Raw genomic sequence first — 17,813 nt, forward strand, 5'->3', positions numbered from 1 at the left:
ATATATACATATATATATATATATATATATATGAGTAATGGTTCAGTCGGTAATTGGTAAACATAAACTAATAACGTAATATGTAATAATGTGGTAAAAAAGAAAGAAAAAGTAGGTATAATTATAAATTGTTTTTTTTTATCGAATGTCACATACATTAGGTAATGAATCTTATCGATAAAGTGAATATCGATGGCATTTTGTCGTCGGCTAGGCAATGATCTCTTGCCAAATATAGCATTCTAATTGGCTTTTGTTTACTTTCATGTACGTTCACGAATTTATCTGTCTAATGCTTTTTAATATTATATATATATATAATAGTACAAACATATTAACAATTGTCGCTTTTCTCTTGGTTGAGCCATGGTAATGAAGATGATGCATGCATGTGTGTACATAGATTCTCAAGTGATCTACTTTTAAATATATTAATATCCTCATGTATAGTTATAATAATCTAACATACATGCATTGCTTACCCAGTTATAAAAAAAAGAAAAGAAATCTACAATACATGCAGGAGGAGATATTTACAAAATTATTTGGACGTATATTAAAAAAAATGTTTCATATTTCTCCTATTATTATCCATTATACATATGCATATACTAACATTTAATAACAATCGAAACTCAAAATGACAAATCAATAGATGTTGGTTTTGATAGATTTGATATATACGGTGGGCAATAAAAAAATATTTCATGTTTCTCCTATTATTATCCATTATATATACACATATATATACACATATATTATATATATAGAAAAGAGACGAAGAAGAGCAGATTTGGGTTAGACTTCCAAGAGGACATCTAGAAGCCCTGTAGACTTCTAGGGTGTTGTGTTGTACTTCACTTCTGCACGAGAACGGGAAGGACACGTTTCTCCATATAATTTGCTACTCCCTCCGTTTTTGAATAAATATCGTTTTAAAATTATTATTTGTTTTTTTAATAGTTATCCTTTCAATTTTTCTAGATAATTTTTAGTCAAAATTTCTAATTTTATTTTTAATTAAAAATAACAAATCTCAATAGAAAAGTAATTTAGATATGTTTTAATAAAGATATATACGATTTTTTAAAAATCTTCTTAAAAGCTATGAAAAAATCTAAAACGGTATTTATATTGAATTCATTTTTTTTGTATAATTAACTAGTGTTAATATTATTAGATGCTAATTAATTATGAATATTCTATAAACTTGCATTAATTATAAGAAAGTACAAATAATGGTATGATTTTTATGTATACAATACAACTATATCAATTACTAAAGTTGTCAATTATATCATTATAAAATATTATTATATGTTTATTCAAATAATAATATATTAAAATCTACGTCCAGTTTTTTCAAATATATTTTTTAATCTTTATTTAATATAAGTATTTTTAATATATTATTATTTATATACATTTTTATATTAATTCTAAAATTTATATATTTCTATTAAAGTTTGAAAAATTATATACTTCTTTATTTTTTACAACTTCATTTATTTTTATATAAGATTTTTTATATTTAGATACACATATACTTAGGACATATCAAATGGCCTGTCAAAGGCTTCTCAATGACCAGATTCTTCTTTGATGGAGACATCACTTCGATAATTCAAATTTAATCAGGTACAAGTCACTATTATTAACAGCTTAATCTCTTATTGATTATATAATTTTAATTAATGTGTTGTAGAGCGCGTAGAAACTTCAAGTTTTTCCAGCATTTTATGTTGAAAAAAATATCAATTTTAAATCATGTTAATTAATTAGGTCTTCGAGATTTATAAGTCAATTAAAATAAAAATGTCAAATTGTAAATAATAAAACTAATAGCCTTCTACTGACATTCCGATTACTCTTTTATATCAATTCATTAATTAGTTCAATTCATATATTTTTATAAGATCTCTGAATTTTATGGTCTAATAAATCATATTGAATATCTAATAATTAAAGAAAATTATTAGACAAAATTATATTATTAACAAAACTCAAACCCCGGCAGTGGTTAAATTTTTGCATTATATTGAAATATAGACTTAAAGCTCATGTGTAATATGTAAGTGTGTGTGTAAACGAAGGAAGGTAACGATCTTGTGGGAATTTTGTACGGTCCAGATCGGATGTCTATACATGTGGGACTAATATTTAACTCTCTATATTTAAATTATGAATAATTATCATTTTCATTAACTTTAACTCTACGGATTAATTATTCCAGACGTAACTCGAATAACTGATAACTTTCGATTTTTAATATATTTTTCTAAACGTAGGCCTTACGTATGCAAACCGAATGCGAGTGGGAACTGTGTGTGTATATATAAAATATAAAGAAAAAACAAAGATCAAATATTATAAAAAAAATAGTTGGCCGAAAATGGATGAACAGCTGGTAATGATTCACAAAGGTTGTCCAAATGAAATGGACCGACCAAACTGAGTGTTAGGTTTGATTTTTCTTCTACATTCAATCTTATCCTGTACATATATATGATAAGCACATGAACTAAAGAGATCGGCACTCCAAATAAGTTCAAACTGAAAACACAAATATTTATATTTATATTATATTATTGGGATAAAAGTATTTACGAATATATGTATCTTATTATATATTCAACTTTTTTTTGTGTGTGTTTCGGATTACATATTACATAATTTAGCTATAATATTTTCTACCAAATCAAAGATATGCAGGAACATTAGAAATTTTGGGGGTTGGAAAGAGAAATATTTGAATGTGTGAAATAAACTCCAAAAAAAAAGGTTTCGTTTAAATGTAATTAATATCTTTCATTTTGATCATATCTTTTACCGCACCATTACATATTAAATTGTATAAGTTAACATTTAACTACAGAGCTAATAGATACTCCATAAAACAAAATCACAGCGAAAAACCTTGGAATATTTCTGAAAATTACAGCAGGATTATATCGGTTTTGTCCGATTTAATTGATTGGCACAAAAGGTTGTATAAAAATAATATTTATCATTTGAATCAATAATACACGTATTCTCCTTGAGCTGATTTAAATTCTCTCAAATTCAATAGTATTCTTATGATTTCAAATCCTATGATGCTAAATGACTATTCATCACGGCTTACTCAAATTCAATGGTATCAAATAAAAATTATATACTGTTTAAAATAATTAAACAGTTTATTTTAGTTTCTATAATTCGCATCATTTATTAGTTTGCATATTTACAATTCTCCATTAAAAATAGAAAATTAAATAGTAGTGTATATATAATATGGACTCTATAACTTAATAAAATCACATAATTAACCAGATTTAAAAATGACATATAATGTATGATCAGCGATGGTCACCCTAACTAGTGGTCCCCTTTTAAGATGTCCCTGTAGATGGTAGCAATGATAAATGGGCTTATCAACTTTCCCAAAGTAGAAGATTGCACTATCCTTTATATCAATCTATGTATGTATATATATACACTAACATCTTCAACTCCAGTTTCCAAACCTAATTAAAGTAGAAAACGAAGCGAGAGAGTACACGTGCACCAACGTTGATATGCATGTAGAACCGTTCATAGTTATATAGAAACACATAATGTGGTTTTAGTGTAACAATTACATTACATGAATTTTATTTAATGGAAATATAATCATTATTCATAAATCGGAGTTCTAACATATATATTGTAACTGGGTATCTTTTTATGCTAATTGTATATCTTTACTATGGACTATATATGAAATCACACAGAATATTATATATATATACACTGGATCGTAATTTATAACCTGTGTATGCAATGTTTGGACAAACAAAGCTATACATGGACCAATAATACTCGAATTATATTAATATACGATTGAACTAGATAATGTTTCCTAGATTATAAATCAAATTATTATTATTATTATTATATATATATATATATAAAAGATTGAATTCATGTAAATACAAATTAAAGAAGACACAAATAATGTTTTTAACACAATTTAATTAAAACATTGTAGGTTTCGGATAATTTTCCTCAACCATTAAAATATTATATTTAAAAAAAAACAATGGATTGATTACCTTGCTTTAATAAAGAGAGAAACGTTTTACCAAAATAAATAAATAAAGAGAGAAACGCAGGGGTTGTGCTCCCACTTCTGTCTCTATTCCCGAAGAAACCCTAAAATAAGATAAAACGAATGACAGACAAATCACAATCAGCAAATGAAGCATGTTCGACCAATCAGAACTAAACAACTCACCAGGTATCCAAGGTTTTGTGTTCCCGATAAACCTAAACCCTAAGCTCTAATTGCCAAATGGGATGTAATGGGTCTTTGCCACGTGCGGTGTTTCGGCTGGGAATATTGGACCAAGTCCAACTAATGTCTACACACCATATACCATATATGTCCCCACGTCTTTGCCTTTGGTACCACCGATCACTTCTAGAAAGGATTTTTTTATATGGACTTGAAGCGCTCTTCCATTTTCAATGATATAACATACACACAACGGCCGACAAAGCATTTAATATTAGATGTATGTTTTTTTCCCAAAACACATAATGATTGCCATTTGGGGTTTGGGATAATGTGTATATATATATGCCGATTGGGAAAGTTCTCCCGTAGATCAAGGAAATGACATGTAAATAAAACGACCACTCTACTATTCATCTCATGTTTGAAAAAAAAAACTACTAACCTCACTCATCTTCCTTTACTTCGGGAGAGAGGCGCGACAAAAGAAACAATCCCCTGAAAAGTGAGGCATATACGCTCGAAAAAGAGGCAGAGAACCAACATGTTATGACATACATTTCCCAGAAACCAACCAAATAAAGAAACGGCTATATCACCTTACCTCGACCAGCGAACAATAGTATGAAAGTACAAAGTGTAAGATGTGAACCCATGGGAAAATGATGCCCGGAGTGAACGCAACAGTTTCAGGGTCCACATTTGCTGAGACACTAGTCAAATACCAATAATTTGACCGAGATCACGAAGCAACATGTGCATGGCAATGCAAGTGAACTATGGTATTAAGCACCACAAGATAACTCACCAAGCATTTGACCTCCCCCAGGATCACAGAGCACAACGTGCGTGGCACTGCAAAAGAAATGTGGCATTCAGCTCCAAAAGTTGTTGTATTACCAAGCATGACAAATTAAGACACGAGAGAGCATCGACTGTTACTCCATGGAACAGCACATGCACCAAAAGAGAGTGCCCTGAGGATCGGTGCTTGGAAAAGAATCAAGAACTTGGCCCAGTGGCATAACAGGGACTGTTCCATCACGTCATATGTAAAGATGAAATGCCAGAGAGACCAGATTCTAAATAGCAAACAAGAACGACAGGGAAGTAAAAAAACGAGCTCATCGGGGATATTGAGACCAAGATTCAGCAGCTATATCAGAACGAAGCACTGACCCAGATGACCACGATGTAACCTGCGTATTTCACTAGGATGCATATAAACGAAAAGAGCAATACAAAACGTTTAACCAATTGGGAATGCGGAGCAGGCACAGACCACGATAGCATTCAGCATTGGACGCAGCTTCTAAACACCGTAACGACTGTGCCTCCATGTTATGATGCTGGTGAAATGGGAAATTTCAGGTTACTGCAAAATAACACACCTTATATGATCAAATCCAAGCTCTTCAAACAAGAGACAGATATTGGACAGAACCACCCTTAGAAGAAACAGTAAATGGCGAGCATATATTAAAGAGAGACCGAGTGCTATGAATGTAACTAGTTAAAAGAACTTAATGCTGCAAAATTCCCACCTTATGATAAGGAAAGGGTACCCTGTCTCTGTTTTTACCTCGTGAAGAAAACAATATGCGACAAAGTAAGAGAACATAAACAAAGAAAGAACGATATAAATTGAAAGACAACTCAGATGATTCTTCTGATAAAGAAGAACCAATTATGTAAAAGAATTGATCTCAACCTGAACTTGGACTCATACGAGTGAGAAAGACCCACATCTTGCAATTACATGGATCACCCATACATACACATTCCAATCTGAATACACTGCGTACTAGCCACGGAACTCTCCAGGCAACAAGCACATCATGATGCTTCCTTCCAAGAAATAATAGCCAACTCCGAAGCTCCTTGTTGTTCAAAAGCGTGTCAAGAAGAATCAGAAAAATCCTCGATAAGAAGAAAGATCAAAACACAACCAATGACTTCTGATATGCCCTATTTTCGAGTATATGTAAGGAAGAACAAGAAGACAGAAGGGGAGAACCAGTTGGAAGTTTCGAATGATGGGAAGCAGCAACACGAAGGGGAGAAGGATGGTACCACAGGAGACAAAGAGGCACAGGTGGCAGAGACATAATTACCTAGTAACCATTACTACTTACATGGAAGGGTTGGGATGTTTGTACAGGTTAGTTGTACTATTGCCAGGTCAGCATTGTTGTCGCTGCACCTTGGCCCTTAAGTATCAGAAAAATCCTCGATAAGAAGAAAGATCAAAACACAACCAATGACTTCCCTTAGCTGTATACTGTTTGAGACCTGCCGACAATAGATCGATTAGGCACGCTTTGGAGGAAAAGTCGGCATGAATTATTTGGATTTGGGGAGAGGAACTTCCCGGAAACAATCTGATCATGGGCATAAATCCAATCTTATGATTGACCGACTCGCTTATCCTACAAGAATATTTGTTATTACTTATTACCCTGTGAGAAGTCTTCTAAGCCAGATCATTGAGTGTACTGCGGAGGTCAGATCAGGCAATATTGCTAGCATAAGATATAAAAGAAATCAAATCTTGTATCCTTACATCGAATACCAAAAGAAGGCACGAAAATGCTACCAATGCAATGCAGTTCATATTTGCGCTAAATCAAATCTAAATTTCAAAATACACAGCCTGTTATTTCAATCTGACCAAATTTAAATTCCATTTTGCCTAATCAGGTATCTTAAAATCAGAATCGGCTATGTTATGTAGATATGTATTTACTGATCAATTACCGGTTCGTCAGAGCATTGTCAAAACCACTAACCCCGCTCAACTTCCTTTACTTCAGGACAGAGAAGCAACAAAAGAAGCAGTCCCCTGAAAAGTGAAAATCAAGGCATATATGCTCGAAAAAGAGGCAGAAAACCAACATGCTATGACATACATTTCACAGAAATCAACCAAACAAAGAAACGGTTATATCACCTTACCTTGACCCGCGAACAACAGTGTGAAAAGTACAAAGTGTAAGATGTGAACGCAACAGTTTCAGGATCCACATTTGCTGAGACACTAGTCAAATATCAATAATTTGGCCGAGATTACGAAGCAACATGTGCATGGCAATGCAAGTGAACTATGGATTTAAGCACCACAAGATAACTCACCAAGCATTTGGCCTCCCCCAGGATCATATAGCACAAGGTACATGGCACTGCGAATGAAATGCGGCATTCAGCTCCAAGAGTCTAGAAGATGTTGTATTGCCAAGCATGACAAATTAAGACATGAGAGACCATTGAATGTTACGAAAAGAAACATGAGGTACTGGAATGCACTAGTTAATCCATGGAACATCAGTGCCATGTACGTCCCAGATTGTCATTCATTCTATGATGTCGGTGAAATGGGAAATTTTGGGTTACTGCAAAATAACATATTACATGAGCTAAATTTTGCAGCGGTACTCACCGAAACGCATCCTGATCTCTCTACTTTGTCACATTGATCAAATCCAAGTTTTTCGAACAAGAGATAGATAATGGCCAGAATCACCCTTAGAACAAATGGTAAATGGTGAGCATATATATAAAAGAGAGACCGAGTTCTATGGATGCAACTAGTTAAAATAACTTACAGATGCAAGATTCCCACCTTTTGATAAGGAACGGGTATCCTGTCTTTGTTTTTACCTCGTGCAGAAAACAATATGCAACAAAGTAAGAGAACATAGACAAAGAAAGAACAATATAAACTGAAAGACATAACTCAATGATTATTCCGGTAAAATAGAACCAATTTATGTACAAGAATTGATGTCAATCTGATCTACATCTCATATGAGAGAAAAAGACCAACACCTTGCAGTTTCATGGATCACTCATACATACACATTCCAATCTGAATACAATGCATACTAGCCACGAAACTCTCCAGGTAACAAAAGCACGTCATGATGCTTCCTTCCAATAAATAATAGCTAACGCTGAAGCTCCATGTTGTTCAAAGACGTGTTAAGAAGAATCAGAAAAATCCTCAATCAGAAGAAAGATCAAAACACAACCAATGACTTCCCTTAGCCGTATACCATTTGATATCTGCCGACAATAGATCTATTAGGTACATTTTGGAGGAAAAGTCGGCATGAATTCTTTGGATTTTGGGAGAGGAACTTCCTGGAACCAATCATGGTTAAGAGCTTCATCTACTGTTAAACGCTGCAGAAAGAAAAGCCCCATAAGCACAGTATGATATTAACATAAATTTACACTGAAAAAATTTACCTTCTCAGGGTCACAGCTTAGTAATCTGCTCAGCAAATCAAACCCCAGATCAGAAAGTACTGGTGATCCAGTGAAGGATGCAGCTGGAAACTTCTTACGCAACAAATTGTACCTGCATAAAAAACACATGGACAAGCAAACACTGAAACATTCATCCACCACATAAAAGAGGCTTCAACAGACAGCATCACTACAAAAGAGTACTTACGGTTGCGTAACAAAATTTGCTTTGGCACCAGGCAATGAAGAAAATCCAGGCCACGATGTCTCGCTTGGTGTTCCGAGGAGCGCAAAGATCTACAGAAGTGAAAACACAATTGGCATCAGGAAGAGAAACCAAAAAGGGAACATACAACATGAAGAAGTTAATAAAAACCATGATTACCTTGCGCAATTGGTCAATATCACTCCCACCTTTCCCTTGGAAAAGAGGATTTCTAGACAACAGTTCAGCCATAATGCAACCAACTGACCACATATCAACTGCCGTAGAGTACTTCTTTGCTCCCAGAAGAAGTTCAGGGGTCCTGTAGACCGATTCCATTGTTATCGTTCAAAGCACAGAGCATGGAAAGAGTTAATATTGGAAGATTGCTCACCTGTACCATTGTGTAACAACCAACTGGGTGTAGGGCTTGAGAGGGCTCCCATACAGGCGAGCCATGCCAAAGTCACAAATTTTCAAATCCCCACTGTTGTTCATAAGAAGATTTGATGGCTTAAGGTCCCTATGGATAATCCAATTACTATGGAGATATTTCACACCCTCCAACAGCTGTATCATCAGACATTTCACCTCACTAGTGCTGAAGGGTTGCTTCATCCGGTCCATTAAGCCCCTTAGGTCATGTTCCAAATGTTCCATGGCCATAAAAACATTATCATTGTTCCCCACCACAACTTCCTTGACATTCACTATTGAAGGATGGTTGCAAGACAAGAGTATGTTAATTTCCCTCAAAGATGTCAAAGGGAATCCATATTCATCTTCCCTACCAATGTTCATCTTGATCTTTTTAAGAGCCACAATCTCTCCTGTCTTCTTATCCCTAGCTCTGTATACAACTCCATAAGTGCCCTCACTTATCTTGTTTAGCTTCTCATATTCGTCAACATTCCTGATACCCAGTAGCATGTTCATGCTTCCCTCGGTCGACGAGTCTGGCTCTTCAACGTCCAACAGGTTAACATCAGACCTGTAACATCGTGCTTCATCTATATCCATATGACTGTGACTCTCCAACTCGTGATCTGAACATTCATGACCACTGAGCCGTTCAGCACTTAGAAGCCCACTACCACTCCCAAACGATTGGGACTTATGTTCTTCAGATTCCCCCAACAAGAATTCCCCACTCTCAGGAGTTGAAGTGCTACTACTACATCTGCTAGTCTTGGGAACATTATCAGATCCGGTTACATCCTTTGGAGAATCCAAACCCGATGCCCATCTGGACTTCAAAATATTAGGTCCCTGAACCTCTTCCTCCAACTGACCTTCCTCAAGATCATCAATAGGAGTTGGAAAATCCAGTGACATCTTAACATTGACATGATTCTCAGAAGAAATCCCCCTCCTAGAAGCGAGTTTAACAGTCTTCTTAGGATGAACTGCGGCCACCTTGTCTTCTATATCCCATGTGAAAGGAGAATACTTCCTCTTCTCAGGGCGTTGCTGAACCAATTCCAATCCATTGGACAAATCTTGTTGCAAATCCTTCCTCTTTCCATCGTGCTCAGACCAAAGGCTGATTTGACGCCCCTCAGCCTTCCGATACAAACCACAAGAAGCATTCTTGTAACAATCATAGTCTTTTTTGGGCAAGTCGACGACAACAGACCTTCTGGAGACATCAACTCCCCCTGCCGCCATCGTATTAATAACCAGGTCTCTCCTCAATGAACAATTGAACGTAGCGATCAAGAAAAGCGCGATAGAAACACAAACCCAAGAAACCAAACACGAGATAATACCCCAAATTATGAAAACCCCAGAAGACCCCTAAAGATTCAAAAACACAATCAACCAACAGAGAAAGAACTCTTTGGCGAAATCAAATCAGACCAGGAAAACAAGAACACGAAAAACGAAACCCTAGATTTCAATTCCAGGACACGATATCTCGCCCTCCTCTCTTCGGTAAATATCACAGGTACCGGAAGCTCTTACCGGAAGGCAAGACGAAGAATGGAAACGGCAGTAACCGATCACCGGAGCAGATAATCTCCCAAGGGACGCACCTCGCGAATCTTCTCTCTCTCAAGAAAGCAAAATACACCTTCAATTGCCTGAGGGCTGAGGCTCTCTTCTCTTTTATACAAAGTCGGTCAACAAATTGCTTGATTTTTCCTTTTTTTTTTGAAATTGCTTGGTTTTCTATTGCGGCTGTACTGAAATAAGGTGTACTAAACACATCACAACCGTTCGATTAGGTGAAGAGAATCTAGGGTTAGGATTTTATGAGATGCTATTTAACTTATCGAACGGCTAGCAGCCTACATCACGTGAGCTGACTAGTTTCGACATTTCATTGTAAAATAAAATCAACTTGCATTAACATCTATACACACATATGTATCTATGATTGAAATAAATATATGTAAGTGCGAATCCGGTTTCTTTATTTATTTGATCCTCCAGAAACAACATTGCGAATCTGCGATATTCTTATCAATGAAAGAATGAATCAAATTCTGTGCATATTCATCAGTTCACAAATCCACACGATACTATCTGCACACGTGTCACAATCTTAACGGATGAATGGATTGACTAGAAGAAAGGTACAGACCTGTTGGGCTTCCGGTTCAGGCACATGCACTCAGGGACAGGGTAAGCCACCACGTCCCGGTCGATCCGACGCTTCCGCTGCTCGGGTTGGCCCTGAGACTTCCGGTGAATCTTCCGTATGATCCGGCTGAGCTCCGACTCTGTAACAGAGGCATCTTCCATCAGAGGAAGTATCGCCCTTTTGTTTGGCATTATGAACTTCCTATGCCCAGTGTATGCCCTGTATCCCTTTCATCAGAAATGTGAAAAATAAAAAAGAGTATCAAAACCCTTTCCGTCGTGCTTAAGAAAGATTCGTGCTTTCTGCCATTTACCTGCATAGCTCTGGCCATGTTGCCGCCATGGGAAGGAACGAAAACGTCGCTGCTCAGGGAAACGATGTAGTCGATGGCCGCAAGAGCCGAGGATTTGTTGCTGTAAGACGAGAGCTCGCCTTTATGAGCCAACGTCTCCTTTGTCACGAGGTTCGGGAACTCTTCAACGAGCGGCTCCAGAGCTCGGGATCCTCCAAACGGCTCTCCACCTGCAATGTATATCTCTGCACTGCTCGGTGCCCCCAATGCCTTCAACAACCTGCGTTCGTGTCAGAATAAGAAAAAGATGAAAACTTTGCAACGAAAACGTCACAAAACACAATACACAGACATATATAGAAAAAACAACCTTGCCATCTCAAAGGCATTCAGAGGACAGAATCCCGCAAGCCGACGCTCTGAATAGCTCATGTTTAGTCTGCCAGTGAGGAACTGAGGCTGAGCCACCCGGTTTTCAGCTATGATCTGATCATGTTCTGAACCTAGTCCGGTGAGGCATCCGGTTCTAACCCATACGTCCTTCTCCAGCCTTAGATGGAGGGCTACATACGGACCCTCTATCCACATTCTCCTTGCGAGTTTGTTCCCGATATCCGTAATGGGTGTCGAAAATCTCAACGCGTGGAAAGCGACCTAAAAAAAGGGACCAAGCAATCAACAGAACAATTTCCGCATCGAAATCAGATGGAGCCTTGTTAAAGTATTTCACCTTGCACCGAAGCTTCTGCAGATCTGGAGGAAGATTCTTGGAGAGTCTTGAGTCTAAGCCTTTTAACACCAGAAGCCCCTCCTCATTCAGCTGCATCGGAGTAATGACAAATCCATTGGAAGCCATTGAAAAAGCTAACCAGACAACACAGAGGTGTGCTCAGTCATATACCAGTTTGGAGAATCTGGCACGAATCCAAACGGGAGAAACGTCCCGTGGAATCTGGTTCTCGATTGTCTGTCTGGACATCAGATGCGTCGATGGGAGCGAAGACACGACTCGCACGTCAGCTCTTAAAGTCTTCTTGAAGTGTTCCACGTCGAAAATGTCTGAGAACTCACTGGATACACAGAAGAGTCACTGAGAGTGGCAGATCGAAAATCAACAATTTCAACGAACCCAATTCGAAAAAGGTAACGTTTTGTATACCTTTCGTCTGCCCAGACACGATTCACCTGCAACACGGGGACGACAAGAGCAGCTTCAAGAACCCTAGCGATCACGACGGCGTCAACGATCTGATTCCTCTGCTGATTCAGTCCTCCCGAAGCTACCACAACGAGGAATCTCTTCTTCTCTTTCGAAACCTTGACCGATTTCTTCCTGTATTCAATGCTGAAGTCCAAACAAGGCATGTACCCTTCTCCATCGGGCTGTTTCCAGAACTCCCTCTCCTCCTCCGTCAAATTACCGAAACGCCCTCCCCTCGCCGGCAACGGAACCATTGCAGCGCCGGAACCGATGGAGATTGTGAGAGAGGGTAGGAGAAGGTGAGAGTCGTAGGGATTTGGGGACGGCGACGAGGAAGATGGAGAAATGGAGGAGATGCAAGATGGGTTTGGGTTTTGTGAAGAGATTAGAATCGAGATTCCCAAGAAAGTGACGATAAGTGAGATGAGGAGGAGGAAACACTGCGGTGGAGGAAGCCGCGGACATCGCCGACTTCGGTGGTGGTGGTTGAGTTTCCGGGGGCTTGTTTTAGGAGGGTGAGAGAAGAAGAGGAGCGAGAAGTGGAAGAATGGAGATGGTGGATGCGACGGGACGAATGGGTTCTTGATGGTTCTCGCCGATTTCGCCATTGAAGCTGATAAGATTTTTCCCTCTAGGGTTTCAGTTTCTCTCTGCAGAGTTATAGAGAGAGGAAGAGTGTGTTTCGGGTGCAGAGCATTTGATTCTTGTTTTCCCGGGAAAATAAACCGCGGGTCAACAGAACCAATGATGAAATACCAAACTTGACCCTGTAAATCCTAATCAATGCTGAGATCCTATTCCTTGTTTTAATAGGATTTTTTTTCTTTCCCGGCCAAGAGTACGATTAGGAAGATATAATATGCATTCGGAATTCGATTCATAGATTTCATGGAGAAAACGATATGCATGTGGCATTTAACTTCGAATGTATAGCATTGTTAAATAAATTTTCATACGTCAGGTTGACACTTAATTCCATTTAATGAAATTTATTTTAGTAAATCTCAATGACCATCATCTATATAATAAAATTTTATTTATCCAAATAATTTATAGTTTCAAATTTTACTAATAAAATACGTAATGTAATCACAATTGTAATAATGTGTTTTGAAAATCTAAATTATAAGGCTTCGAAATAGGTCTGATTGCTGGCTTTAGCAGAATAATCATTTAAGTCATAAAAATGAAAATACAGAAAACCTCATATGTCATTTTCAAATAAATAACTATTAAATTTAAAAAAACAAATGAGTTTAAGTTAGGGATGAGGCACTCCAAAACCTATATATTATCGAATTATGAATTTATCTATGATTGATTATGGGCCAAAACCACTTACAATATATAATTTATTTATTTTCCAGCAAGTGTGCATTTAAATCCCAATTTAACTCCATATTTCGACAAAGATAGATGTTTTAATGATTTTCCTGTTTGATTTTAAGATTTGTATTATTATTTCGTTGAAATGGAATGGAGTAAAAACTACATCCGTCCTACATGACTTTTACATGCATGCACGCATGTGTGTAGTTAGTTTTATTTAATAATTATATCTAAATCTAACGGATTTTAATAGATATAAGATATGATTATTTCGTAACAACTACGTAAATATAATTATATCTATTAAAATCCATGACCAGATATAATTATTGGATTGGGTGAGAGTACCTGGTCAACGCTGCGATCCTATTCCTAGATTTAATAAGATTTTTTTTTTCCCTACTAAGAGTACGATTAGGGTTTAGATGGTTTGCCTTATAAAATATAAGGTGATGTTGCACGGCCGAAGCATGCCATCCATCGCCGTCCCAAACCGAGAGATGTCGTCCGACGAGAAATCCGCGACGACCATCGATGACTTGCCCGAAGACGTGCTGTTCTGGGAAATCTTCACTCGGATCCACAGCCCGAGAGATTTGTTAGCCTCCAGAAGCGTGAGCAAGTATTGGAATTCCTCGCTCACATCCCCTGCCTTCTCTTTCGACCTGGGATTCGCATTGATCGTCAACACCCCGGCCCCGAACCAATCCCCGAGAGAACCTCACTACGCCACGAACGACATCTCCTTCAAACGCTTTCACGGATTCAAGCTGAATTACCTCCCTTGCTTCTCCAACTCCACCAAACCCAAGAGAAACTTCTACCGTAACTCCGCTCGTCCCGTCTGCGTCCAAGCCTCCTTCCAGGACGTGTTGTTGTGCACGCAGTCCTACACGTCACAGTCCACCTTCTACCTCGTCAATCCCGTTACCACCCGATGGATCCGTCTCCCGGATACGCCTTTTCGACGTTCTAACGCCATACTCCCGGTCGGGCTGGTGGCACATGAGTCGGTATACAAGGTCATGAAGATGACCTGTGCTTATCCAGATAGGTTCCAGGTCGAGATCTTCGACTCAGGAACTTGTACTTGGTACGTGAAATTCGTTCATCACGAACAAACTGAATGGTATTGGGTCCCTACCAACTACCAAAGCTTGGCATTCAGAGGCGTTTTACATTGGTTAGCCAATGATGGACCGGTTTTCGCATATGACCCTCGACAAGATAGAGACGCACCCAACCACCGGTGTCGACTCATCCGTCGCTGTCCGGGAATGGACCACAAGCACTACCCAAACTCAACCGTTACAGAGTGCTTGACCGTGTCTAGTGATCGTCTCCAAGTGATTCAACTCATTGTCTTTCCCACTAGAACCGGATCCGACCATCTAAGCGTGTGGACTCTAACGGATTACAACAAATCGACGTGGAGGAGGGAACACCGGATCTATTTCAAAGAGATGGTCTCGGACACTCGGTGGATACAACACTATATGCACGACTTTGCAGAGAGACGTGCAGAGTATAAGATGATCGTTCTCGGCAAAACGTGGGCGTATCCGGAAGACATCAGGTGTGTTCACGTTCCGCGGCCTCTAGCATCTCATCCAAACAATCCGAATCTCGTCTACTTGCACTTGCCTCATTGCATCGCCTCTTGCCATCTGTCGACCAAAGAGTTGGAGATTGTTTCGAAGATCAGCACCAAGTCCGATTCTCACGGTTACGACACCGTTGTGCCCATCGCGCTTCGCTTGGATCCTTCTCCAATTCCTTTTTCTACCGCAACCCAATTGTACCGGTCCGGTTTAGTTCGGTCTAAATTTCGGAATGTGACCTTACGGGGTTTCCTATTTATTTGCTTTTTTTTCGCTTTTGTTGGTTTCCTATTGATTTTCTTTTTTTTCGTTTTTGTTTTAGAGAAGAGAATGTACGGATAAGGTTTGAGATATATAAATTCAATTCCTTTTAGAATCTTTAGCGTAATAAATAACAAGTTAATGGGTTCTAAAAAGTCCAACCGGCCTAAATTAATTCTGTGACACCGTCGATTCATGAATTTTGGTAGAAAGATGTATTATGCATTCGCCATTCGATTCATGGATTTCATAGGAAAAAGATATACATGTGGCATTTACTTAATTCCATTTAATAAAATTTAATTTAGTAAATTTCAGTGACCATCATCTATATTATAAAATTTTATTTATCTAAATAATTTATAGTTTCAAAATTTACTAAGAAAATACGTAATGTAATCACAATTGTAATAATGTGTTTTGAAAATCTAAATTATAAGGCTTCGAAATAGGTGGCTTTAGCAGAAGAATCATTTGGGCCATAAAAATAAAAATACAGAAAACTTCATATGTCATTTTCAAATAAATAACTATTAAATTTAAAAAAACAAATGAGTGTTAAGTTAGCAATCGGGCTCTCCAAAGCCCATATATTATCGAATTATGGACTTGTCTATGATTATGGACCGAAAATTATGGACCGAAACCAGTCACAATATATAATTTATTTATTTTTCAGCAAGGGTCCATTTAAATTCCAGTTTAACTCCATATTTCGACAAAGATACATGTTTTAATGATTTTCCTGTTTGATTTTAAGATTTGTATTATTACATCCGTCCTACATGACTTTTACATGCATGCAGTATGCACGCATGTGTGTAATTAGTTTGGGAAAGTGTCCTTACGGAGTTTCCTATTGATTTTTTTTTTTGGTTTTAGAAAAAATAATATTTGTGTAAGGTTTGAGATATTTTTCTGTTATGCTTTGTTCTATTCCTTCTTTACAATACATATAAATTCAAATTCTTTTGGACTAACAATAAATAGTAGATTCTTTCGATAATGGGTAGCAAATTATTTAAATTATATATTGTCAGCAAGCCGTATAGATATTTTTTTTTACCCGTTTTTTTTTTGTTGGTAATGGTTATGTATTAGATATGAAAAAACACTTGGTCCTTACAAGAGTGTTGTCCGAAAATAGGTAAGACAGTAATCAAAGTCGTGTGAACCAGAGACATAGAGTCGTACTAGCCAGTTCCGGACGAGTCGGTCTAAGCCCGGCCATCTTGGTGCGGAAGGAGCGATCCACTTCTTTTTGGAGCAAGGATAAATCTTTGAAGCTCGAACTCTGCAGCCTCGCATTCCTTTCATGCCAAACCGTGCAGATGAGAGGCTGCCAAGTGATACAAGCACCCCAAAAACTTGTCCTTTGTGATAACCTGTAAACTTCACAAATAAAAAAAAAACTTGGTCAGGGGCTGACCAGGAGTTGGTCAGGAGCCGACCAACACTGGCTGACAAAATTCTGATGCAGGCAAACCAAGAGAAAAGAGAGGAAGAAAGGGGGTTGTCTTTCTGATATAGAAATGACAATAACTTAGTGATTCTCTTTGATAATTCAATAAACAAAGAATGGAGTATATATGCATTCACATTCTCATAAGAGTGAGTGAACCATAAAACCATCATATGTATGAAATAAATCCTCACTAAACAAACCTTATTGACAGATAGGCAGCACGCGGAAAACTAGCCAAACACCACAGTCGGTCTGCATAGAAAGAAACATTGGCTGCCCCATAAATGAACAGTTCCAAGACTAAACGAACTTACCCTCTCCGCATTCAGCATCACTACAAAAGTCTTAGCTGAAGATAAAATCATGTAT

At 37.6% G+C, this 17,813-nt stretch overlaps 3 protein-coding genes across 7 annotated transcripts; all 3 read right to left on the reverse strand.

Annotated features, from left to right (window-relative positions):
* Positions 1–3,979: 3,979 nt before the first annotated feature.
* Positions 3,980–7,998, reverse strand: LOC104821512. Of its 3 annotated transcripts, none has more exons than XM_010552424.1 (6): positions 7,858–7,998; positions 7,692–7,776; positions 7,388–7,468; positions 5,967–6,135; positions 5,800–5,827; positions 3,980–5,630 (listed from the first exon to the last, which is right to left on the reverse strand). In XM_010552424.1, exons 1-6 carry the CDS (start codon positions 7,983–7,985, stop codon positions 5,597–5,599), a joined length of 525 nt encoding a protein of 174 aa, XP_010550726.1. In that variant the 5' UTR covers positions 7,986–7,998; the 3' UTR covers positions 3,980–5,596. The 3 variants fall into 3 exon arrangements, with proteins under 3 accessions (XP_010550726.1, XP_010550727.1, XP_010550728.1); XM_010552425.1 differs by having other exon boundaries at positions 5,800–5,837; XM_010552426.1 differs by lacking the exons at positions 3,980–5,630; positions 5,800–5,827 and adding an exon at positions 7,211–7,284 and having other exon boundaries at positions 5,881–7,097.
* Positions 7,971–10,630, reverse strand: LOC104821511 (cyclin-dependent kinase G1-like). The gene is made up of 5 exons (XM_010552423.2): positions 9,103–10,630; positions 8,889–9,030; positions 8,712–8,800; positions 8,504–8,615; positions 7,971–8,437 (listed from the first exon to the last, which is right to left on the reverse strand). Exons 1-5 carry the CDS (start codon positions 10,374–10,376, stop codon positions 8,336–8,338), a joined length of 1,719 nt encoding a protein of 572 aa, XP_010550725.1. The 5' UTR covers positions 10,377–10,630; the 3' UTR covers positions 7,971–8,335.
* LOC104821509 (uncharacterized protein At1g04910) lies at positions 10,626–13,455 on the reverse strand. 3 transcript variants are annotated; one of them, XM_010552420.2, is made up of 7 exons: positions 12,747–13,455; positions 12,489–12,657; positions 12,318–12,407; positions 11,958–12,241; positions 11,609–11,867; positions 11,296–11,522; positions 10,626–10,894 (listed from the first exon to the last, which is right to left on the reverse strand). In XM_010552420.2, the coding sequence occupies exons 1-7, from the start codon at positions 13,394–13,396 to the stop codon at positions 10,651–10,653; spliced, it is 1,923 nt and encodes a 640-aa protein (XP_010550722.1). In that variant the 5' UTR covers positions 13,397–13,455; the 3' UTR covers positions 10,626–10,650. The 3 variants fall into 3 exon arrangements, with proteins under 3 accessions (XP_010550722.1, XP_010550723.1, XP_010550724.1); XM_010552421.1 differs by lacking the exon at positions 10,626–10,894 and having other exon boundaries at positions 11,122–11,522; XM_010552422.1 differs by lacking the exon at positions 10,626–10,894 and having other exon boundaries at positions 11,412–11,514.
* Between the last annotated feature and the right edge of the window lie 4,358 nt (positions 13,456–17,813).

This window comes from Tarenaya hassleriana, unplaced genomic scaffold (genome assembly GCF_000463585.1).
Source record: "Tarenaya hassleriana unplaced genomic scaffold, ASM46358v1 Cleome33, whole genome shotgun sequence".
Classification (NCBI taxonomy): domain Eukaryota; kingdom Viridiplantae; phylum Streptophyta; class Magnoliopsida; order Brassicales; family Cleomaceae; genus Tarenaya; species Tarenaya hassleriana.